The 26,371-nt window shown below is 47.2% G+C and overlaps 1 protein-coding gene across 12 annotated transcripts in view; it reads left to right on the top strand.

The window, feature by feature from the left end:
* LOC147114196 (prolyl 4-hydroxylase subunit alpha-2-like) overlaps window positions 1-26,371 on the top strand; it is a 153,825-nt gene that overhangs the window by 47,978 nt on the left and 79,476 nt on the right. For 9 of the 12 annotated variants that reach the window (XM_085995859.1, XM_085995855.1, XM_085995856.1 and 6 more), the window contains 3 exons: window positions 5,103-5,206; window positions 24,396-24,492; window positions 25,310-25,461. In XM_085995859.1, the coding sequence (XP_085851985.1) occupies window positions 5,125-5,206; window positions 24,396-24,492; window positions 25,310-25,461 (331 nt within the window). In that variant the 5' untranslated portion in view covers window positions 5,103-5,124. Of the gene's footprint in view, window positions 1-2,047; window positions 2,105-5,102; window positions 5,207-18,523; window positions 22,355-24,395; window positions 24,493-25,309; window positions 25,462-26,371 lie in introns of those variants that run through there. The other 3 variants (XM_085995854.1, XM_085995857.1, XM_085995847.1) reach the window with 3 other exon arrangements.

The following is a 26,371-nucleotide window of genomic DNA, read 5'->3' as shown; positions in this document are numbered from 1 at the left end:
TAAATATTGGCCAGGACACCAGGGATAACTTCCCTGCTCTTCTTCAAAATAATGGCATGGGATCTTTTACGTCCACCTGAGAGAGCAGACGGGACCTCGGTTTAACGTCTCATCCAAAAGACGGCACCTCCGACGGTGCAGCACTCCCTCAGCTGGAGTGGGTGCACCGCAGATTCACCAGAATAATACCAGTGGCTAAAAGGTTAAATTAAGAGGACAGGTTGCATAGACTAAGCTTGTATTTCCTTGAATATAGAAAATTAAGATGATTAAAGGATTTGATCGGGTAGATAGAGAGAAACTATTTCCTCTGGTGGAGGAGTCCAGAACAAGGGGGCGTTACCTTAAAATTAGAGCCTTTCAGGGGTGATGTCAGGAAACACGTCTTCATACAAAGGCATTGTATCCGAGTAGTAAGGTCCAATAACTACGATAAGTGAGACTTCAGGAACTCAAAACTTTACTTTTAAGTTACACAGAATAAGGAGAGAACAGAGCTCTTACAAGCTACAGGCATGCACTTGTAATTTTACTGCACGATGCATCCAAGATGGATGATCCTATGAATCATTCCCACAATGCAACATTACCTTAAAACACTGTTAAATGAACCCTTAACATTTGTCTCCCTCTGGTGGATAACTTAAGCATTACATCCGAGATTACTATAAAAGGGTAGTTGAAGTCTGGAACTCTCATTCCCAAAAAGCGACTGGGGTGGGGTCAATTGAAAATTTCAATACTGAGATTGATAGATTTTTGTCAGGCAAGTGTATTAATGGATATGAAAGCAAGGCGGGTAAATGGAGTTGAGATATCGATCAGCCACAATCTAATTTAATGGTGGAACAGGCTCGAGGGGCTGAATGGCCTACTCCTGTCCCTATGCTGAGCAGATATCTTCCTTCAAGATTAATTTTAAGACTAAATTATTGACATATCTCAATTTGTACATCACACTTGTGATGAGGCAATTCCTCCTATTTTACTGTAACAGTTACTGGTACGTCTGTTAAAAGAAGTTTCTGTTGATATAAAAAGAGGAAAGCAGAGAGCTTCCTGAATTGCCCCATGATTCTAAATATTAACGTTTACTAGCATAGCTCAGTCCACAACCAAAGCCACCAGCAGACCTCCTGTGACATTGCTCACCAGTGTGTTAGAGGAGAATCTGAAATGTGATAATTAAAGTGTGACAGGAGTGAGTGTGACACTTAGAGGAAGTGTGTGTTATATGCAAGATTTCTAATCAATTACCGATTCTGAGGTAATTCGGTGAGCTATACTTCTCCTTTTGCTTACCGGTGTGCAAGTACGCCCTGAAATAAAGATGCATCTGACACACTTGACACTAAGTAGAAGTACTGACCCTCGTGTATCAGCAGCTAGAATGCACAGGTTTCAAAATGAATGCTGGGCAATTTTAACATTATCTTCTGGTAGTGAGTGTGGTGGAGATGTGCGCAACCCAACTCACAGCTGCAACTAAAGCTTCTGTTTTTGGTTGAGAGTAAGTGCGCGTAAAGTTGAATGAGCTTTAATCTACTTTTTCTCTGATGAGTGAGTACATATGCTGCTTAAAGAACGAATTTTTATTTATTTAGGGCTAAAAATTCGAGGTCTTACCGCAGGCAGTAAAGGCCCATTTTGGGGGGATAAATGGCGGCCGCCGCACTTTCGCCCGCTCCCAGTGGGTCCCGCGGCAGCTGCCATTTTCGGCAGGTCGGCAGCGCTGCTGTTGTCTGCGCTCTCCAAAAGTATTGTAATTAGTTGGAGCGTGACGTCAATCAACGTGCAACGCCGAGTTGATGCCCGCTCCTCCATTTTGGATATCGCCGCTCCCCTTGCCATCCTCACTAAGGCTCACCCGTGCGTGCAGCCGTTAAATGCGCTTCAGCAGTGTCAACAGCCATGAGGACGCTTCAACCGACAAATGTAAGACAGCCAGAAGTCTCCATGTAGAAGTGTTCATTTTATTCGCAAGCCTAGGTCTTGAGAAGTAATGCTTGAAAAGTCCCCTGTAACACAATATCAATAAACACAGTTCAGTTTGGCCAAAGGAAACTACTCTCAAACACAGCACTGGGCTTTGCTGCTGGCTCAGGTGAGTAAGGTTGTGGGTTGAAGTCCCACTCCAGAGACTTGAGCGCAAAATCTCAGCTGACACTCCAGTGAAGCGCTAAGGGATTGCTGGACTGTCAGGTGCCGTCTGTTTGATGAGTCCGAGGCCCCGTCTGCTCTCTCAGGTGGATGTAAAAGATTGGTGGCATAGTGGTTAGCACTGTTGCCTCACAGCGCCAGGGACCCAGGTTCAAATCCGGCCTTGGGTGACTGTCTGTGTGGAGTTTGCACATTCTCCCCGTGTTTGCGTGGGTTTACTCCGGGTGCTCCGGTTTCCTCCCACAGTCCACAGATGTGCGGGTTAGGTTGATTGACCATGATAAAAAATTGGCCCTTAGTGTTAGGGGGGATTAAATACATGGGGTTACAGGGTTACGGGGATAGGGCTTGGGTGGGATGGCTGTCGGTGTAGGGCCTGGGTGCTAGGGTTTGGATGATCAGCCATGATCTCGTTGAATGGCGGAGCAGGCTCGAAGGGCCGAATGGCCTACTCCTGCTCCTATCTTCTATGTTTCTATCCCATGGCACTATTTCGAAGAAGAGCAGGGGAGTTCGCCCCAATCTCCTGGGGCAATATTTATATCCTCAACCAACATCACTAAAACAGATGATCTGATCATTATCTCATTGCTGTCTGTGGAAGATTGCTGTGCGTAAATTGACTGTCACGTTTCCCACATTACAACAGTGACTACACTTCAAAAGTGCTTTATTGGCTGTAAAATACTATGAGATGTCCTGAGGCCATGAAAGTCTTTCTTTATTTTTAAATACCAAAAAACAAAAAGCTGCAGCAGATGGTAAACCTACATTTGTGGATTCCAATTGACATTCTACAAAAACACTTAAGCAGGAGAAATACGTCTAGCAAATTTTCAGGCACAGGATCTTTAACTGACACGTCTCCCATTTTAAGCAGCTCCATTCAAAGCCAGCAGGAGCAATATATAATTTTTGTTAGATGCTGGAGTACTTAAAAAAAGAAAGACTTGCATTTCTATAGCACCTTTCATGACCAGCAGACATCCCAAAGCGCTTTACAACAAATGAAGTACTTTTGAAGTGCAGTCACTGTCGTAATGTAGGAAACGCGGCTGCCATTTGCACACAGCAAGCTCCCACAAACAGCAATGTGATAATGACCAGATCATTTGTTTTTAGCGATGTTGATGGAGTGATAAATATTGGCCAGGACACCAGGGAGAACTCCCCTCCTCTTCCAAAAAAATGGCATGGGATCTTTTACGTCCACCTGAGAGAGCAGACGGGACCTCGGTTTAACGTCTCATCCAAAACACGGCACCTCCGACAGTGCTCCACTCCCTCAGGTAGAGACGGTGCACCGCAGATTCACCAGAATAATACCAGTGGCTAAAGGGTTAAATTAAGAGGACAGGTTGCATAGACTAAGCTTGTATTCCCTTGAATATAGAAAATTAAGATGATTAAAGGATTTGATCGGGTAGATAGAGACAAACTATTTCCTCTGGTGGAGGAGTCCAGAACAAGGGGGCATTACCTTAAAATTAGAGCCATTCAGGGGTGATGTCAGGAAACACGTCTTCATACAAAGGGTAGTTGAAATCTGGAACTCTCATTCCCAAAAAGCGACTGGGGTGGGGTCAATTGAAAATTTCAATACTGAGCTTGATAGATTTTTGTCAGGCAAGTGTATTAATGGATATGAAAGCAAGGCGGGTAAATGGAGTTGAGATATCGATCAGCCACAATCTAATTGAATGGTGGAACAGGCTCGAGGAGCTGAATGGCCTACTCCTGTCCCTATGCTGAGCAGATATCTTCCTTCAAGATTAATTTTAGGACTAAATTATTGACATATATCAATTTGTACATCACACTTGTGATGAGGAAATTCCTCTCCTATTTTACTAACGGACACTTGGAGAGGTTTAATGTAATTAAGGAGAGCCAACACGGATTTGTAAAAGGCAGATCATGTTTGACTAATTTAATTGAATTTTTTGATGAAGTAACAGGGAGGATTGATGAAGGGAATGCAATGAATGTTGTCTACATGGATTTTAGGAAGGCGCTTGATAAAGTACCACATAGAAGGCTGGTTAACAAAACTGAGGCTCATGGAGTAGATGGGTCAGTGGCAGCTTGGATAAGGAATTGGCTTAAGGACAGAAAACAGCGAGTTGTGGTAAATGGCTGTTTTTCAGACTGGAGGCTGCTAGACAGTAGTGTTCCCCAAGAGTCAGGGCTAGGGCACACTGCTTTTTTGATATATATATAAATGACCTGGATATTGGAATACAAAGTGGAATTTCTAAATTTGCTGATGACACCAAACTTGGGGGTGTGGCAAACAGTGAGGATGATACCAATCGGCTACAACAGGACATAGAAAGGCTAGCAGAATGGGCAGACAAGTGGCAGATGGAATTTAAGACAGAGAAGTGTGAGGTGATGCATTTTGGCGGAAGGAAGCTAAAAGTAGCGTCCCGGCGAAGTTAGCGCCCCGGCGAAGTTAGCGCCCCAAAGGGGGCGCGACTCAATTTTTCCCCCTAGGACTCTATGACCTCAGAACGTCACAAAGCGCTTTACAGCCAACAAAGTACTTTTGAAGTGTAGTCACTGTTGTAACGTAGGAAACAGAGCAGCCAATTTTCACACACAGCAAGGTCCCACAAACAGCAATGAGATAATGGACCATATCATCTGTTGTATTGATGTTGGTTGAGGGATAAATATTGGCCAGGACAACATGGCTTATTGAAACAGCCTGCTATTTTTTTTAAAAAATGACTACCTCCAGACCAGACTGATACTACTATTAGTTCTGGATCTGGAACCCAAGCTCTTCCAGTTGAAAGCTAAGCATTTGCTCGCCTGAACTACCAGGCTTGCCTCATCATCTGATCTAAAAAGGTGTCACTTTGATCTATGTGGAGATACCTGGGTATTTGCTGAGTTGAATGGCGATTCCCTAATGATGCCGTGTTTTAACTCTTTAGGTCTCTTCCACACTCTTTGAAAATGAAGCACTGGGCTCTCTTTCTTCTGTTGGCAAGCTGGTGCTATGTCCGGCAAACGCAGGCTGAATTCTTCACATCCATAGGTAAGGCTTATTGGAATGTTCATCTTTTTGGAGGAATACAGCAAACTATTCTTAATCCGTCATATTGCAGGACATTTCTACAGTCTCTTCTGGTGCTGGCTCAAACCAGAGATGATGGAGATGATAACCCTCAATGGTAAGATGTACCAATACTAGACCCCTACCAGTCTTAAGTAAAATTCATCGCTTTAGTTGGCTTATTTTTGTTGATGGTCAGAGACTCCTCATTTGTAAAGCACCTCCGTTAGGCCGCCTTCTGCTGATTTAAGAGACATTTTCTGGGTTTTGGAATTCCTGCTTGGCGTTCTCGAGAGGATCTCTCCAAATTCGTCTTCGGGCCTCTGCCATGAAACCAGCGTGCTGTGGACGCCAATCTGGCATCCCGGTGCAGCTCGGCGGTCGGGTCCAGAACAAGATCGGCTGGCTCGGATGCAAGCAGCGGCCCTCATATAGGCCCTGAGAGGACTAGGGGAGTCAAACGGGACGGGGATCGAGCCTGTGCTGGCAACGGCCTGCAGTATTACAGAGGAGCCAGGCCGAGCGCTCCTGCTCCTCCTGCCTCCACATTCAGTTAAGTGAAAAAAATTATACTTGCCTTGTCTGCAGCGGCCTCTAACGGTGGGACCGCTGGTTAGTCCGCTCTTAAAACTTGAAAAAACTAGTCGGAGCTTGCGTAGTGCAAGCTCTCCCTAGTTTTTTGACCAATTTTAAAGCGGGGTCCTTAAAAGGCATTAGGCCTCTCACTGCATCTGCAAAGGGCTTAATGCTTGGTGGACGCCTGAATATCACCCGGGTTAATATGGCACCGGACGTAGTTCAGGCGCCCTTGTTGTGTGGGATATATCCTCATGAAATTAGTCATTATTGCCCCATTTCACGCCCAGAAAACGGGTGCAACGGGGTCCAATTTTTCTCTTTCCCTTTGTCTCTATATCTCTCTCTGTTCTGCTGGTAACTGTCGGTTCTATAGAGTGCTGTGTCATGAGTAATGTGAAACTGTTGTGATGTTTTTCTGACTGTGCTGCGACTAGTGGATGCTGTGCCAAGTTCTGAAATAACTTTCCGCGATAAGGGTATTGACTTTGCACAGATTTGTCGATCTTGCTTGAGTTGCCACTTTGCCCCTTTTGTGAGAGAAAGCAGAGACTCTTTCTCTTCTCTCCCCCACCACCCCCCCCATCCCACTCCCTCCCCAATTAGTGCTTAGTACAGCAGTTCTGGAATGAAAACCAGAATCTCCTCAGGGGGCTGTGTGCCAAGAAAAGTCTAAAAACAAGAGTGATAAATGTGAGGACGCAGAAGTTTTTTTTTAAATTGCTTTTAGAATCTGAGGAATAATCCTTCTGAAGACATTTTGTTTTGCTAACAGAGTTGAAGTTGCCAGAACTATGATTTTTTTTCCAGATCTCCTCCATGAAAGAGTAACTGGTAACAACAAAAAGTGAATCATATTTATTTCTTTTTCAGTGCTATTATTTTACAGCCTATAAAACCAGTGAGTTACTACCATCTCCAGCTGTGGTGGAGCGCACTTTAATGAACATCTGGGCCTTGTAACTATAGGCAGTCTGGAGGTAATGAAAGCAGGGATGAGAGTTTCAGAGGAAATGAAGTCGCTGCCGAGCTAGGCAATGCTGCAGAGGTGGAAGTTAAGAGATCTTGGGGGCGAAATTCGCCTCCTTTGCGCCCAACGTTAGCACCTCCTGGGGGCGCTAACGGGGCACAAAGGAGTTATCGCCTGGTGAGGGGCGATAATAGCGCCTCCCGAGAAATTCGGCAGGGTGCTGCTGAAGCGCTGGCCGATAGCGCCGTGCTCTGCCAGTAGTGCCCCGGGCCACTGCGCCGCCGGCGATGACGTCATCGCCGAGCGACACAACCCCTTAGCGCCCCGCCGTGGCCAATCACCGGCCCGTGCAGAAATTCAGCTGTGCCAGGCAAAGCTGCTGCGGGCGATGTCAGCGACAGCCTCGTGGGTCGTGAACCGGGCCACACACCGCTGGCAGAGTGGCAATGAAAGTGGCGGTCTGGCTGCGCCCTGCGCCGACATTTTTTCATTTGGCGGCCCTTGGCATGGTCTGTTGCGGCCATCGCGCTGTCCGGCACCGTGTCTCGGTGCCGGGCTGCGGCCATGGCACCACGGTGCCCTGGTGGGCTAGTGGAGGCTGTCAAATGGGAGGGGAGGGGCGGTGAAACACATCAGTGCTACCACGCTTTGCTCCCCCAACACTGCTCAAGTTAGCGCCCTGCTTCCTTGCCGGGGCGGTAAGCCCAATTTAGCGGCCGGGGCAGTACTCCCACGCCAGGTGCTAAAGGTCTGGCGCTAATTCAGTTACCGCCCCCAAACGGGGCGTAACTGAATTTCTCCCCCCTTGACAAGGATATGTGGGTTGAAATTCACCTCCAAATGTAACAAGACAGCGCAGAAACAGGCCATTAGTCCCAACTGGTCTATGCCGGTGTTTATGCTCCACACGAGCATAAACCTCTTCATCTAACCCTATCAGCATAACCTCCTATTCCTTTCTCCTTTATGTGTTTATCAAGCTTCTTCTTAAATGCATCTTTGCGATTCGCCTCAACTACTCCTTGCGGTAGCGAGCTCCAAGGCACTGCGGTTGTGCGCCATTTGGTGCAGCCTGATTTAACAGCAGGGACGGAGATGGAGTTGTGGGCAAGGGTACAGAGCTTTTGGGTGGAGCTGAATAAGGTGGCTTTGGTCTTTCTTATCCTCAATTGGAAAAAGTTCTGTTTCATTCCTGACTTGATGTCAGTCAAGTTGTCTAAACAATACCGAGGAGTCGAGAGTACCGGTGGAGAGGTAGACTGGGAGTTGCCAGCATACATGTGAAAACTGACCCTGTGCCTAACAAATAACGTCATCGAGGGGAAACATTAAAGGAGGGGGGGACCAAGGATGGAATTTTGGCATATTCGGTGAGCAACCATGAGAGGGCGGGAGGAGAAACCTTTGCAGCAAATGTGCTGGATGCATTGCGACAAGTAGAAGTGGAACCTGGCGAGGGTAGTCCCAAGGAGGAGGACCATGGTATAATGATATCAGCAAATAGAGATGGTATTTGCCTGTTTGATTATGATGCCTTACCAGCATGTTTGCATGTATTGATTGCTTGTGCTTGACCAGCAGAGGGCATGTGACCGAGACAAGCAAGGCAGTTGAGTTTGGTTTCAGTTTCGTTCTAGATGCATCACTAGCATGATGTCTCCTGTAAATGCTGTATAAAGAGCTGAACAGACTTTAGATTAAAAGACATTGGCCTAGAAATTGGGTTTTGGCGCAGCGACGGCTTTAGCGCCGGAAGTTAGTGCCGGAGCTAAGTCGCGCTGGGCGGGCCAAAAATTCAATAGTTCTGCGCCCAAACGGCTGCCGGCGCTGCTGAGAGCTGTTTGCGCCTGAAAACTGGCGCTACCCGCTGAATATCGGCGCTATTCCGGCGCTGCGGCGCCCGCTGCGGTGCGGCAGGTTCGGGAAGTGCAGGCCTCCTCCTTCCCTTAAGGAGGAGCTGCCTGCACCCGGCCGCGGCCCGCGAAAATCATTGTAAAAATGAGCCCGGCACCTCGGACAAGTGCCGGGCTTGCTTCTGTTCCGGGGGGGGGGGGGGGAAGTCCGGGGAGGGAGCTGCGGCCAGGCAGCCGGCGGGAAAGCGGCCGGCCGCCGCGGGGCCTTTAATGCGCCGGCGCAAAGTCATGTAAGACTCTGTTGCCAGAGTCTTAGTTGCGGCTGCCACGGGCGAGGCGGCCGCAACTGAATTTCGGCGCTGGGGCCCGTCGGCATGGCAACCGGGACGCTGCGCACACCGATGACGTCATCGGTGCCGGCGCAGCGCTACCGGTCTACCGCGGTGGAAGGGCCCCAAGCAATTTCGGCGCCGGCGCCAATTGCAGCGCTAGGCCCTCTAGCACCGCAAAATCGGCGCTAAGGGCACTGAATTTCTAGGCCATTCTCTTTCATAAATGTCTCGTCATTGAACCCACAAAGAAATCAATACATGGTGTCAGAAGTGGGATGTTGACACTAAAAGTGAATGACATACATATTCCATTTAAATTGGATACTGGAGCACAAGTTAATGTGATATCAGAGACTGATTTTAAGAAAATTAGACCCAGACCAAAGATACATGGAATAAAAGTGAAAGTGACAGGATACACAGGTACTGATATACCAGTGAAAGGAAGATGCATTGTCAAAGTAACACACAAGGACAGAGAGCACACGCTAGCATTAATCGTGGTGCCAAAGGATGTGCAAGCCATACTAGGTTTAAAAGCCTGTGAGAGACTGAACCTGGTAAAGAGAGTCCTCGTTGTGGAAAGCGAAGGAGAGACAGTCTATGATGAACTGAATGTTGCGTACACACCGGGTAAGCTGATGTATACAGCAGACACGTTGTCCAGAGCTGTTGACCCAGGAGAGCCCGCAAACACAGTGAAAAGACTGATGTACAAGGCAAAAGACAGTGGAACTGACTTCTACCAGAGCATGCTTGTATACCGCACAACGCCGCTCGAGTGTGGTATGTCACCAGCCCAACTCCTGATGGGACGTCGGCTAAGGTCAAACCTACCCATCCCGGAGAACCTCCTGAAAACAAAAGAGGGGGAGAAAGTGAGGAAGTTCAAAGAACAACAGAAAGAAAAGCAAAAGTACTACTATGACAGAGGAACACAAAACCTACCTGAACTCCACACTGGTGACCAAGTAAGGTTCAAAGACAAAACAAACACATGGACTCAGAAGGGAACTGTCCTGAGTGAAGTTCAACCAAGATCATACACCATTCAGACAGATGAGGGTGCTGTTCTGAGAAGAAATCATCGAGATCTTCTCATGGGACCAGCCATAGCAGGTCAAGAGACTGATACTGTTGAACAACCTGATCACACAGCTGAGAACACATCATCTGATGCAACAACTCAGATTCAAGGACAATCAATCAGAAAATCCTCAAGACACATGAAGCCTCCTGAGAGACTCATTGAGCAAATTTAAGGACTATTGTTATAGAAGGAAGTAATGTTATCTTATTCTTTCTTCAAGTTCTAGTGTATTGACATATTTCATGTGAACACACAAAGCAAGGTTAAAAAACCTTGATCATGATAATGATAATGTAAGTTCATTAAGTGTTACAGTTAAAATGCAGATTAATACAAAGAAAACATGTTGTTAGTTAAAAGTAAAATACTTTTGTTTTAAGAAAAGGAGATGTAATGATATCAGCAAATAGAGATGGTATTTGCCTGTTTGATTATGATGCCTTACCAGCATGTTTGCATGTATTGATTGCTTGTGCCTGACCAGCAGAGGGCATGTGACCGAGACAAGCAAGGCAGTTGAGTTTGGTTTCAGTTTCGTTCTCGATGCATCACTAGCATGATGTCTCCTGTAAATGCTGTATAAAGAGTTGAACAGACTTTAGATTAAAAGACATCCTCTTTCATAAATGTCTTGTCATTGAACCATGGGAGAGGCAGTGGAGTAGGATGGAGGGGTCAACTGCCATCAAAGGCTTTGCAAAGATTAAGGAGGGGATAATGTATCACAGTCACATAATGGCATTGGTGACTTTAACCAGAGTGGACTCAGTGTTGTGGGCATGACAGAAGCTGGACTGAAGATATTCAAACAGGGAATTGTGGGTGGTGATGACTTGCTTGAGGACCTTAGAAAATGAAGGCAGGTTATTCACGGTGCAGTAGTTGGAGAGGGCAAAGGCAAAGCTGATTTTTTTTTTGAGGTAATGAAGGCAGTTTTGAAGAGGCAAAGAATAGCGCAAAGGGAGCCATTTACAAAGTCTTCAGTACTCGCAAAAGGAACTGCTCTCTTCCTCTTACCAGATCTCCTTGCAGCACGTTACTGTATCCAGGATACCACACACTTAATGTAATATTCCACCACGGTGCCATATTGAAAGAGAGACAATAGAGAGCGAGCGGATCAATTAGCAAACCCTAGCCAATATGCAGCTTCTAGTGATCTAGGCCGAGAAATTCAATGGCGTCACACCCATTTTTCAGGTGCTAACCGGGCACCTAAGCCTCCAATTTGGCAGGCAGGAAACACGTTCTTATTACGACCTCGCAGATTTGTATAGCAAAATAAATGTGCCCCGAGCCAGCACCTGAAACATGCATTAGTTCCTTTGCACATACAAAGGGCCGAACGCTTATTTGAGGTCCCCTGTGCAAAAGTCGGTTGCCCTAAACGTATCCAGCGCTAGGCCGGCACCATTCAGGAAAACCAAATCTACATGAGGCCCAACCATAGGACCTTATGGGGACCACTGCAGGCCGTCACCAAAAGGGCACGTTTGTAAAACAATATTTGTCTGAATGTGGAGCCAGGAAGAGCAGGAGTGCTCCTTCCGACCCCACATTAACATAGAAACATAGAAGATAGGAGCAGGAGTAGGCCATTCGGCCCCTTGAGCCTGCTCCGCCATTCAATGCGATCATGGCTGATCATCCAAATTCAGTACCCGGTCCCTGCTTTCTCCCCATACCCCTTGATACCTTTAGCCTTAAGAAATATATCCAACTCCTTCTTGAATATATTTAATGAACTGGCCTCCACCGCCTTCTGTGGTAGAGAGTTCCACAGGTTCACCACTCTCTGGGTGAAGAAATTCCTCCTCATTTCTGTCCTAAATGGCTTACCCCTTATCCTTAGCCTGTGACCCCTGGTTCTGGACTCCCCGGCCATCGGGAACATCCTTCCTGCATCTAGTCTGTCCAGTCCTGTCAGAATTTTATAAGTTTCGATGAGATCCCCTCTCATTCTTCTAAACTCCAGCGAGTACAAGCCCAATCGACCCAATCTCTCCTCATACTTCATTCCTGCCATCCCAGGTATCAGCCTGGTGAATCTTCGCTGAACTCCTTCCATGGCAAGAACATCCTTCCTCAGATAAGGCGACCAAAACTGCACACAATACTCAAGATGTGGTCTCACCAAGGCCCTGTACAACTGCAGCAAGACATCCTTGTTCCTGTACTCAAACCCTCTCGCTACGAAGGCCAACATACCATTTGCCTTCTTAACCGCCTGCTGCACCTGCATGCTTACCTTCAGCGACTGGTGCACAAGGACACCCAGGTCTCGTTGCACTTCCCCTTCTCCCAATCTATTGCCATTTAGATAATAATCTGCCTTCCTGTTTTTGCCACCAAAGTGGATAACTTCACATTTATCCATGTTATATTGCATCTGCCATGTTTCTGCCCAATCACCCAACATGTCCAAATCATCCTGGAGTTTCTCGACATCCTCCTGACAGCACACATGTCCACCCAGCTTTGTGTCATCTGCAAATTTGGAGATATTACATCTAGTTCTCTTGTCCCTTGTCCAGATTGCTAGCTGCAGCCGGGCACGATCGCCGCTTTGACCCTCCCTCCTGATCGCCGTCTTGCCCACTGTCCCCCCCCCCCACCCGCCCCACATCCCGATCACATCCCCTTCCCTTTTAAAGAGATACCTGAGGGCCACTGTGACGAAATTCAAAGCCTCTTCGCCAGCGAGCTGTGTAGCGATGCCCATTCGCTCTCCACAGCTCGCCTGTCCCATTTAAATAAAGCCTGAGGCCCACTATCGGGTGGGCCTCGGGCCTACCCATTCGATGCAGGGATTGTTTCCGGCACTCAGTTGACGCGGGCCTGGCGATTTTCTAGGCACTGGAAACTGATTGAAAGCAGGGACCACTTTAGCACTGAGAACATCCGATCAGTGTAATGATATTCTGGTGCGTTTGATTTAATTTGATACATATCCCAAAGTAACACTTGTTGAAAAGATTCCTTGGGGAAAATAAGTGAAACCAGTTCAGATTCTTGGCTGGATCATTCTTTATCTCCTATCTGACAAACCAATCACCTTACTCAGCAACACTGGAGATTTTCATTTTAAAATGGGATAGATATTTTTAGTCAGGTGAGGCGGTGGTTCTGAACAACATTTCTGCAGTCCCACTTAATGGGAATAAATACTAATTTGTTATAGACCTGCGGTTATTTGTGAGTTGGACATTTTTTTCTTTACTGAGGCAGGTATTATGCAGCTTCTGATTGCAGCCTAGGCCCCTTCAATCCAGGATTGGAAGTTTCTTAAATCCTAGCGAGACCAGTAGTTGCCAGGGAAACATTGGCCCACTGCATTGTGTTGTGCATCTCAAAAGCTGACAGTAGTCAGAAAAGGATTTTGAAATTAGACCACTTTCTTCTTTATTACCTTGTGTAGGAATAGCATTCATTCATAATATCTTTCACTCTAAAGAATGTTAGGAATCTTCACCAATTTTCACAAGGCTTCACTGTCACATTTCGTCCTCTCTGATATGTTAAAAAAGATCACGCTCAGCCTCTCCTTGAGGCATTTTGTTCAAGATACAAGGCACATTTACCTGGTGGATTAGGTTGTCCGAGTTAGCACTCCAGGTACCGAGCAACTCATGGCATTTATTTTAATGAACAGAAAATTGTCAACCTGAATTCTGGATTTGCGTTCTGTGTGCAGCTGGTATGATTGGAGCACTAATTAATAAAATCTGCTGGTGTATGGGTGCTCCCAATTGGAAGAATTGCGGCCTAAAAATCCGTGAGTGGCCGTTTTTGGGTCCTTGCCCCGTACATGAACAGTAGGGTCCGAGGAGCCCTAGATATCATTCCCATATGAAGGGTGCTGTGGGAGGAGGCCACGCAGGTAAGTGATGGAAGATTGGGCCACAGACAAGTGATCGGTGGCCGGGGAGGGGCTGGGAACTGCGGGCCTCAGAGGTGGGGGTGGAACTGCGGGCCTCAGAGATGGGGGTGGAACTGCGGGCCTCAGAGGTGGGGGTGGAACTGCGGGCCTCAGAGATGGGGGTGGAACTGCGGGCCTCAGAGGTGGGGGTGGAACTGCGGGCCTCAGAGGTGGGGGTGGAACTGCGGGCCTCAGAGGTGGGGGTGGAACTGCGGGCCTCAGAGGTGGGGGTGGAACTGCGGGTCTCAGAGGTGGGGGTGGAACTGCGGGCCTCAGAGGTGGGGGTGGAACTGCGGGCCTCAGAGGAGGGGCTGGGAACTGCGGGCCTCAGAGGTGGGGGTGGAACTGCGGGCCTCAGAGATGGGGGTGGAACTGCGGGCCTCAGAGGTGGGGGTGGAACTGCGGGCCTCAGAGGTGGGGGTGGAACTGCGGGCCTCAGAGATGGGGGTGGAACTGCGGGCCTCAGAGGTGGGGGTGGAACTGCGGGTCTCAGAGGTGGGGGTGGAACTGCGGGCCTCAGAGGTGGGGGTGGAACTGCGGGCCTCAGAGGTGGGGGTGGAACTGCGGGCCTCAGAGGTGGGGGTGGAACTGCGGGTCTCAGAGGTGGGGGTGGAACTGCGGGTCTCAGAGGTGGGGGTGGAACTGCGGGCCTCAGAGGTGGGGGTGGAACTGCGGGTCTCAGAGGTGGGGGTGGAACTGCGGGTCTCAGAGATGGGGGTGGAACTGCGGGCCTCAGAGGTGGGGGTGGAACTGCGGGCCTCAGAGGTGCTGGGGTGGAACTGCGGGCCTCAGAGATGGGGGTGGAACTGCGGGTCTCAGAGGTGGGGGTGGAACTGCGGGTCTCAGAGGTGGGGGTGGAACTGCGGGTCTCAGAGGTGGGGGTGGAACTGCGGGTCTCAGAGGTGGGGGTGGAACTGCGGGTCTCAGAGGTGGGGGTGGAACTGCGGGTCTCAGAGGTGGGGGTGGAACTGCGGGTCTCAGAGGTGGGGGTGGAACTGCGGGTCTCAGAGGTGGGGGTGGAACTGCGGGTCTCAGAGGTGGGGGTGGAACTGCGGGTCTCAGAGGTGGGGGTGGAACTGCGGGTCTCAGAGGTGGGGGTGGAACTGCGGGCCTCAGAGGTGGGGGAAATTGCAGGCCTTAGAGGTGCTGGGGTGGGGGAGGATTGCCTGAAAAGCGGACGACACATGGCCCAATCTGGGCCTGGATCTCCTCCATGAAGTCATTGTGGACCTGGTGATCTGGTAGAAGAATGGAGCTGGTTTTGGTAATGTCACAATGCAGGGAGCTGCTCGTGTGCACGATCGTTCTCGGGGCTTGGTTCCAAAGTGGAGCCCGGCTTCCCCCAGTCTGGGTGTAAAAGTGAGGACACAGCACCCCTTCCCCAGAATCCAGGTGAGGTTATGTACAAATATAAATGCGCCAGTGCTGACGATAGGAATAATTGGATGTGGAAACTTACGTCACCAGCAAATAGAAGTTCCAAATGAACAGGAGATGCCGGCAAGCATGTTTAATTCTCTTTCCTGGTTTTTATCAGTGCAGTTTCAAAGCTCAGCATTGTCTTGAGTAATACAGGTCCCTCAGAACCACATTCGAAAATACAGACCTTGGAACCCGTCTGGCTGGCAGACTCACAGTACTCCAGACCGAGAAATAAAAAAAACTCATTTGTTTTACTTTTAAAAGCAGTCTGGATCCTGGTTCTTTCCACTGGCTTGGAGAGACGTGACCTTTGCACTAAAGCATATTGCTACCATTGAACAGGCTATCCTAGTCAAGAATGTCTTGTGTCATTGTACAGGATGTCAACACAGCAAGGCTACCTACAGATGAATGGTTTTCTTTGTGACAAGAAAAGTTGCTTTTCTGCTATGGAAGCTGACTCCAGCGGGGTGGGGGTGGGTGCAGGCGGTAGAGTTTCCGCTCGGTTGTGCTAGTCTTTTCGGCGCACTTCACCCAATATCGGCGTAACCCTCGCAGAAATTGCAGATTTTAAGCGCAAATTGTGTTCAGCGCAAATCTAGATTTCTCAACCTTTGCGCTAGTTTTAAAAACATCACACTAGAGGCAGGCCCCACCCACAAAACTGACTATGCCCCCAGGGTCAATTAATCACCATTGGGAGTTTCCGCTAATTGCGCTCGTTTGTGGGCCTTCGAGAGGCTCCGAAAATTAAGCTGGATCTTTTGGGTGCAGGGACATAAATATTCATGTTTTAAAAGATTTTGAATGTAGTTTTTTAAAATTGACTAAGAAACTGACTACTGTACCACAATATAACCGAGAAATGGTTCTGTATATTTTTTTAAAGTCATTTTCAGTCATTTAAAACCAGGTTACTCACAGGTGGTGGATCGACACCCTGATTAAAAATGCTTATTTTTGGGGGATAAATCCATTTCCAGCTGTATTTAGCAAACTGCACCAAGTTACTACTCTTAAATATATCAAGGAATACTTTATAAAGCCAACTTTTTTATTTAAGGTTACGTTTTAAAACGATGCCCGATTGCGCTGGTTCATGGCAGATTTTGCGTTCGAAATGAGTTTGAGCGGAAATCCGAGAGAAAAAGAAACTTCTCAGAATGGTCGCAATTGTGGGTGCAATTTGCGCCCGGATCGCTGACTGCACCCAAAGCGGAAACTCTACCCCCAGATGCATGGTTCCAATGGGAGTATTCTAGATGCAGTAAAATGTTGGCCTTTGATTCTACCATGGGAGAAGGAAGGTGCTTTTAGTAATGTAAAGGCAGCGAGCTGGGCGCATCAAATTTCCTTTCTGTGGCTCTCTATGAAAGCGGAGTCCAGTATGCCTATGTAGACTGACTCCTTAGTGTAGTGTATGTAACTGTTCTACCTTTAAGAGAACTATTGTATGTAACCGTCCACCTTTAAGAGAACTATTTTAGGTGTGGCACTACTTTATCCTGGCTGCTGTATACTGTAATACCGACGGTGACCACACCGGTATGTAAGTGCTGTGGCAGAATTTATTGGGCAGATTCGCCCTGACCTTCGAATAGTAAAGTCCTGTTTAAGTTACTCTTGTAGTCTGTGTATTACTTCGCTATACAACCCACAGACTTTACAGTGGCGACGAGTTCGATCTTACCCTGCGGCAACAATACTTCTGAAGAAGTAAACGAGCGTCGAGAAGAGGCACCCGCCCTCGTCGTTTTGCTGAGAGAAAACTCGAGTCTGCAGACCAAGAAAGGAGGAAGATTTCAAACACGAAGTCTTCCATCAGCAACAGGCACGGATTGTCCCTTCTGCCACGGTGGTGAGTGAGCCGATCAACACGAGAAGCAAGTCGGCCACGGTGACTGTGAGTAAAGGGAAAATAGAAACAAATAAACGGAGGATAAGGGCGGTGCACTCGACCACGGTCGAGGGGGAAAGGAGCCGGACAGAAGTCGGGCCCAGAGGCGCTGAGACTGGGGCAGCGTGGAGCAGAAGCCGCGGTACAAGCGGGCTGGGGAGCGTCGTGAGACGACTAGACCGCGACGGTGAAAAAGGCCGGGCAAATACCGCGACCACGAGGCGCTGTGACCGGGATCGTAAGGCGCGGGAAGATATAAACATAAATAAGCCACGGAGAACTCAGCCACAGCCGGGGAGGAAAGCACCGGACTGCGAGAAGCTGGGAGGCGCAATTGGGGTGAAAAAGGCCAGACAGTGACTGAGGACACGAAGCGCTGCGACCGGATCGTAAGGCGCGGGAAGAGATAAAAATAAATAAACCGCGGAGAACGCAGCCGCAGCCGGGGAGGAAGCACCGGACTGCGAGAGGCTGGGAGGAGCGATTGGGTGAAAAAGGTCGGACAGTGACCGAGGCCACGAAGCGCTGCGACCGGGATCGTAAGGCGCGGGAAGAGATAAAATAAATAAATCGCGGAGAACTCAGCCGCAGCCGGGGAGGGAAGCACCGGACTGCGAGAGGGCTGGGAGGCGTGATTGAGAGCCGCGCGAGCGGGAGAGACAGAGCCCGAGCGAGAGCCGCGCGAACGGGAGAGACAGAGCCCGAGAGAGAGCGAGCGAGAGCCGCGCGAGCGGGAGAGACAGAGCCCGAGGAAGACTGAGCGAGATCCAGCCCAGCGGCTGAAACTGTTTGCCGTCAACGGGTTGTACCCAGCACCGGAGAGAAAGAGCCCGAGCGAGGGAGACTGAGCGAGATCCAGCCAGCGGCTGAGACCGTTCGCCGTCAACGGGTTGTACCCAGAGCCGGTTGCCCGGCCGAGAGAAGGGAACGCGCTGAAGCCAAAGCGCAGGCTGCGAACCCCGAAAGCCAGCGGCCGTTGCCCGAGGGAAAAGCTTACCCCTCCTGCCAGGGGAAGAAAAGCGGGAACCGCCATCTTGAAAGTGGGCGGGGAAAGAAGATAAGCGCGGGAAACCGCGGGAAGCCGCCAGTAGGCGGAGAAAAAGACAGAAGCAGGAACCGCCATTTTGAAAGGGGCGGGGAAAGAAGATAAGCGCGGGGAAACCGCCATCTTGGAAAAAAAAATAAAAAAAAATAAATTTTAAAAAAAGAGTTAAAGAAATATTTTGTTGTTGTTTATCAGGGAGGTGAAGATGCCTAAGCGTGGTAACATCAATGATTTCAATTCCGAGGTAGAAGATTGGGCCACGTATGTAGAACGCATTGAGATATATTGTGAGGCCAATAAAATAGAGGATGATGATAAAGCTATAACCTTGCTAAACTCGATGGGGGCGAAGACATACGGGCGATTGAAGCATCTTCTAGCACCAGTTAAACCGGCGGATCAAACCTTCGATAATATTGTTGCTGCTCTGAAGGATCACTTGAACCCCACACCGCTGATGTTGGCGGAACGATTCAAATTTTATGCGAGAACACAACGGAAAGAGGAAAGCAACGCGGAATACTTGGTCGAACTGCGTAGGCTAGCGAAATACTGCCAGTTTGGAGGAAATCTGACAGAGGCATTGCGAGACAAGTTCGTGTGCGGGTTGTCGAAGGAAGGAACGCAAAAGCGACTGCTCGAAGAGAACGACCTTACACTGGATAGGGCTGTCCTTATTGCAGCATCACACGAAGCCGCAGCGAAAGGAACTGCAGAAATGCAGCTGAAGGCAGCGGTCCTCAGTGTGGATCAAATTACTTCGGGTGCAACGAAATGTTATCGTTGTGGGAAGACAACACACGACCAGAACCAATGCTGGTTTAAAAACCAGGACTGTAGGAAATGTGGCAAACTGGGTCACATAGCCAAAGTATGCCGGTCAGGGAAGAAGACCAACAACCAAAAAAAAAAGCCATCACAGGAAAAGTACAACAAAGTACACAAGGTGGTTGAGAAGAGTTCAGATGAACAGAATTCAGATTCAGACCCAAGCGGCCAGGAACTGGGTAGTCTGAGAATTCATAATGTGAGTAAGGAAGCTGACCTACAAACTATCTGGGCCATGCTAAAAATAGCCGGAGTCCAAGTGAGAATGGAATTGGACACTGGATCAGCCCTATCAGTCATAAATCGAAGGGATTACAACTGGCTATTCTCACATATACCCTTGAGAGATACCAAGTTCGTATTGCAGACATACACGGGGCATAAAGTATACCCCATGGGAAAGATAAGAGTCAAGGTGAGAGACAGGGGCAAAGAACACCCCGGAATGGACTTATACGTACTACCTGAGGGAGGACCACCACTTCTAGGACGGGAGTGGATCAAGAAAATAGACATGGAATGGCACTACCTCAAAGCAATAACGAGTGAGGACTCGGGGCAGACAATCAGCTCAGACTCTGAAACGGATGACGATAAGACCAGCCCAAGCATGAAAGACAAGTCTAAAATGAACTTGCTGACTAAGGTTGGTAGAACGAATGTGGGCATAAAGGCTTATGCTCCAGAGGAGAACAAAGCTTCAGACCAGAATTCCTCTGAACAACAACATAGCTTGACAGAGAATTCTGAGTCTGTTCAAGTTACAGACATATATATTACTGAGGAACATCGAGCTCGAACGCAAACTTATTTCAGATTACGACAGCAATTAGAACAATTGAATTGCCGTCTCGAGCAAGAGATGAAAGCAATGAAAAAGTTCTATGATACCGAATGGGAGAATCTGGAAAGACAACAGAAGCAGCTGGGGAAGAAAAGGGAGCAGGAGTACACAAACCGTCTGCACGAGGAAGCCAAACGAATCAAAGCTGATTCGGCTTCTGAAGGGGCGTGCTCCAATCCGGTGGAACAAGATGTGCCGCAACTGAAGGCGCTGGTTAGCAGGTTGCAGGCAGAAAAAGCTGAGTTGGTCGACATGACTTCCGAGCTCCTACTGAAGTTGGGTGCAGCATCACCGGACGATTCATTGGTGGAAATTCGAATGATGGGGGCTGCGGATGATGGCGAAGTAGAAGCAGCAAAGGAGCCCCAGGACAAGGTTATAAACAGCCCTGTAGTTAATGGAAAAGGGATGATGGCAGAAGAGTTAACAGTCAGCCAACTCATTCATATGCTGAGGGATAAAACTCTAAAATGGGAAAAACTTAAATACGAGCCTCAATCTTCAAAGGGAAGGGAGCTCTCAAAAGTCATTGGAAGAGCTGAGGTGGCAACCCAGACTGAGAAGTCTGCAGCAGAACAGCCCTTGGATGCCAAAAGTACGCTGACGCACGGCAATGTAGAACAACAGAATACTGAAACAGCTACTTCAGTAGAGGGATTGAATAGTCCGATCAATCAATCTCCGAATGAAGTTGAAGTATTGAAATCACAAATGAGGTCATTAGTAAAAGACTTGCAGGAAGCCCAGAAAAAGCGGGATGAATCTGAACGCATGATGAAGTCTCTTCAGGACAGATGTCGGGATTTGGAACAAAAGTCGGCTAACGTCCAGCTGGGTAAGGAGGAAATAGAAGACCCTCTCGCTGGCCTAGCTCAGGACGACACCGAATATTACCATGATCTGTTGAGTGACACTGAATATTACGAGGACCTGGTCTGCCCAGCTTGTGCCGAGAACTCCCAAAGTGCCGAAATCAGGATGAATCACTTAAAGTCTAAGGAACATAGGGAGATGGTGGCGTTACAGCTGGCAGCTGACAATGGAGCCCCGAGAGTCTCCAAGAAGCAAAAAAGGAAAAGACGAAGCAGAAGATGATAACCATCTGAACCATTATTACCTCTACCCGATCACACACGTGGTCCCCCGAACGGAGCCAAATCAGTTGGAAAGTAGGAAAATTTCCCAAGGCAATCCAACTGTTTTTTGTTTGTTTTAAAAAGTCAGCAATGCTGGTTCAGAAGTGATGGAAGTAAAGCTGTTAAGTCTAGGGAAGGACTATGGGATGAGTCCCTCTAGCAAGGTGACCCGACTACACCGCGGAGGCGTGGTCCGGACCGAGTCAAGAAGATCAGAGACTGAATCTGTGAACTGTTTCCCGCAGAGACTGAATCTGTGAACTGTTTCCGCAGAGACTACCTCTGTGAACTGTTGTAACATGAAGTTGGATATGTTATGATGTTATGTTAATGGGGAATAAGTATGTTGTAAGCTAAAAAGGGAGGATTGTAGTGTATGTAACTGTTCTACCTTTAAGAGAACTATTGTATGTAACCGTCCACCTTTAAGAGAACTATTTTAGGTGTGGCACTACTTTACCCTGGCTGCTGTATACTGTAATACCGACGGTGACCACACCGGTATATAAGTGCTGTGGCAGAATTTATTGGGCAGATTCGCCCTGACCTTCGAATAGTAAAGTCCTGTTTAAGTTACTCTTGTAGTCTGTGTATTACTTCGCTATACAACCCACAGACTTTACACTTAGTCTGAGTGTGCACAGGCGGGTTGTGCATGGAGTTGCCAACTCTGGTTGGGCACATTCCTGGAGGTTTCATTCATCACGTGACCTCCTGCCTTCAATTGCCCAGCCCAGTCAAACAGCCTTTTGTTCCGTATTTTTACAATGAATACATTGAAGTGTTCAAAGAAAATGAAAAAAAACCCACAATGTTTTTTAGTGCCTCAATGATTTCTCTCCCTGGTTGCTTGCAGCAGTGTCCTGGAGATGAACTCCTGGAGACTCCAGGGCAATCCTGGAGGGTTGGCAACCTAAGCAATGCACTGATGTTGTTCTCCTGAAGCTAGTTTGTATTGTCACGCACAATCATAAGATTGTCATTAACAGGCTGCATTGGCAGTAATCACTCTTTAAATTATGAAAAGAACCAAGTCTTCTACAGCCACTTTCTAATGATTTGACTTAATATTTTTACAAACAACTCCTATGTGGTAAGGGCATATTTCCCTTCGCCCTCCCTCCCCATCCCCCCTATCAGTGTCAGGGAAAAATAACTTTGAGGTTTGGCCGTGAGCCAGAGTGCAATGTTTTCTTCTCCGAAATGGTTTGAGTTTCACTTCCCCCATGTTCAGGAACGCCTGGTACTGTACTTTGAAACATAGCTGTAGCAGGAATGCTGAGACATTGAGATCACAGCAGTGTTCATAAGAAAATCAAAGTGCAGCAGGCCATGTGGCTCTAACTGTACAGGAACAATAGCTGTTCCACAAGAAGCACTCCGTCACTTGCCTCTCACCGCCCACTAAGCAAGGAATCGAAGGAAAGTGGGGAGTGTCAGTTCATATGACCTGACCACATGGACAAGGTGGAGCCTGGTTTTATTTTTAACTTTTATTTTTCAAGTGACCGGATCTCTCTTGTTTTGGTTGAAATAAATATTATGCAGAGGAATTGTTAAGAATTCCTTTCTGGTTTAGTTTATGTTCAGTAACCTGTAATGTATTGCAATCAGTCTTAATTCAATCATTTCATAACCACTGCATATATTATGTAAAATGATAAGGAATGTGACTTAGCCAATGAAAAGACCTTTGTACTGGGATCTAACGGGCTCTTAATGCTTAAACGAGAAAAAAAGAAAGTAACAAAATCTTTTGTGGTATGGTCACTGTTGTCATATAGGGAAATGCAATAGCCAATTTAGGCACAGCAAATCCCACAAACAGCAGTGGGATAACTAACCAGGTAATTTGTTTTAGGTTTTGTTTGAGGATAAATGTTGGCCAAGACATCAGGAGGCCTTCTCTGCTCTTCTTCGAATATTGCCATGGGATCTTCTACATCCACCTGAGAGGGAAGACAGGTTTAATGTCTCCTCTGAAAACAGTGCCTCCGACAGTGCAGTACTCCCTCAGTACTGCACTGGAGTGTCAGCATATTCTGTGCTCAAGTCTCAGATTGAGCATAACTAATTATTTTTGGCTAGGTGGGTGTTTGACACATGCAAAAGCCCATCAATGTGTTTGAGTATTGAAGTCAAGATATTGAGAAATCTGCACCCACCTGTAGGGGTTTTGTTTGCCTAGTACTGAGTAAACACTCTCTTCCCACAGGAACCTATGTCACTTGCTTAAGTCCAAAGAGCTTGGGTGCAGATTGGCAAAGCCAAGGCTTAAGTCCCTAAGTGTGTGCAGTCTGGAGTTTAGTCAGTTAAAACCAGGTCTTTACCAGTGTGGTTTGCCCAGCTAGGACCACTCTATCCCGGGGCATTGGCTTTCAGGATTATCTGGAGCTGAGTGGGAAGAACCCCAGCCCCCAAAGATAGGTCTACCCTTCCAGGTTTCCAGCTGGCTGGTCAATCATCAATAGTGCCCTGGAGTACTGCGGAGCTGTCTGATTCAGTTATTGTGTTACTGAGTCTGCCACAGTAGGTTGACTTGGTGCTGAGATCCTGTTGTCATCTTGGAACTGCCTGATCTCCAAAGAGCTTCTGCTAAGGCAAGTAAATTCTTAAAGGGCTAGTCACAACATTGTACAGGAAACTTTGGTTTATCTGGAGATTAACTGTCTGGAATGCTCGAGCCACCGGCAAAAATCAGGAGCCGTTTTGTTAGTTTTTTTTTCTTTTCGTTGCTTTTTTTTCACCAGTCAGGCTCTGCAAGGTCTCGCTGAAGCTGTTGCTAAGCTACAGAGACGCTTGCAAGGTACGGCCGACTGTTTAGAAGCTGTTGCTAAGCAACAGGGTTTGTTGCCAGATACAGAGCTCAAAATCTCCGTATGTTTCAACATTAGCGCTGGTTTGTCCGGCAGTTTTGATGGGACGGCAACAGCTCGGTCCCGTCGGTGCCAGATATCACAAAGTTTCCTGTATATTAACCATGTGGAAGTCAAACGGTAAAGACTATTAGCGACCTTGTGCGTAGCCACGACTGTTCTTCCTCATACAATTTTGTGCACTTCAAAATTGGTTCATACTCCTACACGGTAAAAGGAGCCAAAAATGGCCTGAGTTTGGTGATTGTATTTTGCAGATGCAGGGAAATCTTGGCTTACAACATTTAATGTTATTGTTGATAATCTGCATCCAAGAGTTTAAATGTTTGGGAATAAGCATTCTTCAATTAACTTTCTTTAAAAAATGTTCGTCTTTCCTTCAGGTCAGATGACAGACCTAATTTACGCAGAAAAAGACCTGGTGAAATCCCTGAAAGAATATATAAAAGCAGAAGAGACAAAATTAACAGAAATTAAAAGGTATTTATTGGCAATATATTTAAGCCTTATTCTAGTAATCTTAATCATTATGTAGCTACTTGCTTCCTTATAACCTGCTGAAGATGATGTCCCTTATTAGCGCTCAGTGTTATGAGGATCGATCCTGTGCCTCCAGTGTGAGTTGAAGATAGGACCCATGGTCACTTTAAGCACTGTTCCCTGCCGTGAGCATGGGTTTGAAGATGTCACCCTATGGTACCTACACTTTAAAGTATCCATATCCAGAACTAAAAGACCCATTGAGGCATGTCATTTGAGGTTGGAGCTAAAACACATAGTCCAAGCAGAGTAGAGGGAGCTTTACCCTGAATCTGACTGTGTGCTCCTCAGCTAGGTGCTTAAAATGAGATCCTTTTGTTCTTCAGCACTGATTTCTCTCACACTGTCGAGCACATACTAATCTACAACAGAAGTGAAATCATCCATTTTATGCAAATAGGACCAATGCCTTCCCGTACATTATTCAGTCAGCGCTAAAGTACAACTTATGGGGAGGCATTGAACACACCCCAGCTTTTCAGATTTACAATGATGAATGGCTACTCCAGCACAGCAAAGCAATAGGGAGTCCTGTCCCTACTAGGATTTAACAACAAAAAAAGAGATCTTTTGGTGGATACAATGTTGGTGGAATTACAATTTCCCATCCTAGAAAGAAAGACTTGCATTTATATAGCGCCTTTCACGGCCTCAGGATGTCCCAAAGTGGTTTACAGCCAATGAAGTACTTTTGAAGTGTAGTCACTGTTGTAACGTAGGGAAATCCTAATAATAGTACCTTCTGCCACATTTATAGCTGGGCTGAAAAGCTGGATCAGCTGACACACACATCAACCTCTGACCCGGAAGGATATCTGGGCCATCCAGTGAATGCATACAAGCTCATGAAACGGTTGAACACAGATTGGCTAAAACTGGAGAGCCTGGTTCTGCAGCATACTTCCGATGGTAAGTAACGGAAGTGATATTATTCTGCCCTTGCAGCGCGTTCCTATGCAGAGCTAGACGGGTAGCTAACAACTTGATATCTTCCCATAAAAATCACAAGGCTTGACTTTTCTTGTAAACTTTACTGAAAGATTCTTATTGTGAAACTGAAATACAATACAGAAATGGAAGCACACATTAGTATACAAGCACATAACTGATATGCATACACAAATTTAGGTACGCCTGAGCAACACAGTACATTTGGCATGTAACTTACCAAAACACGTGGAAACACAGCTTACTGTGAATATACATTTAGCAAACTGAAAGGCATTCTCTTACATTCACTTTAAATTAGCCCTGTACATAGTGCATCAAAATACAGCTACAAGTTAACCAGCTAGACAGAGAGCGAGCACTTCATGGCTAGCTGTGTAAGTTTGCTTACAGAGAAAAGTTACAAACTAAACATTTTCTGCAAAATATAGTGTACACTAATCATCTATAACATTCTCAAGTACTTACAGACAAATAGTGTCCAAGGCTGGAGCATAGCAGGAAAATAACTTCCCAGACCATGTGTGGCTGCAGTTCTGTGATATACAGTAGTTTACTTTACTGCACTTTACTGCGCTTTACTGCACTTGCTAGGTACCAATATCCACTAGGTGGCGGCACACAATGGAAATCGACCCAAGTTGCTCAAACCCCTGAATTAACTGGAAAACTAACATAAATTCCTAAAGGAAGGCAGCACAGATATCCACTGGGATTTCCATCTGTTGGAAGGAGAATGCAATGGGTGCAGTATTTCTGCTGGCATTCTCACCTGTCAGGAGAGTGGTAGCTAGAATTTCTATTGAGACTATCATTTCGGGGATTACTTTATGTGGTCAACCTGGTGTTTTACACACCCTGGGGTAGATTT

This window comes from Somniosus microcephalus, chromosome 8 (genome assembly GCF_052327205.1).
Source record: "Somniosus microcephalus isolate GS21.2 chromosome 8, FLI_Smic_1.0, whole genome shotgun sequence".
NCBI classification, from domain to species: Eukaryota; Metazoa; Chordata; class Chondrichthyes; order Squaliformes; family Somniosidae; genus Somniosus; species Somniosus microcephalus.
The sequence above is the reverse complement of the archived record's forward strand: the minus strand, read 5'-3'. Positions and strand labels throughout refer to the sequence as shown.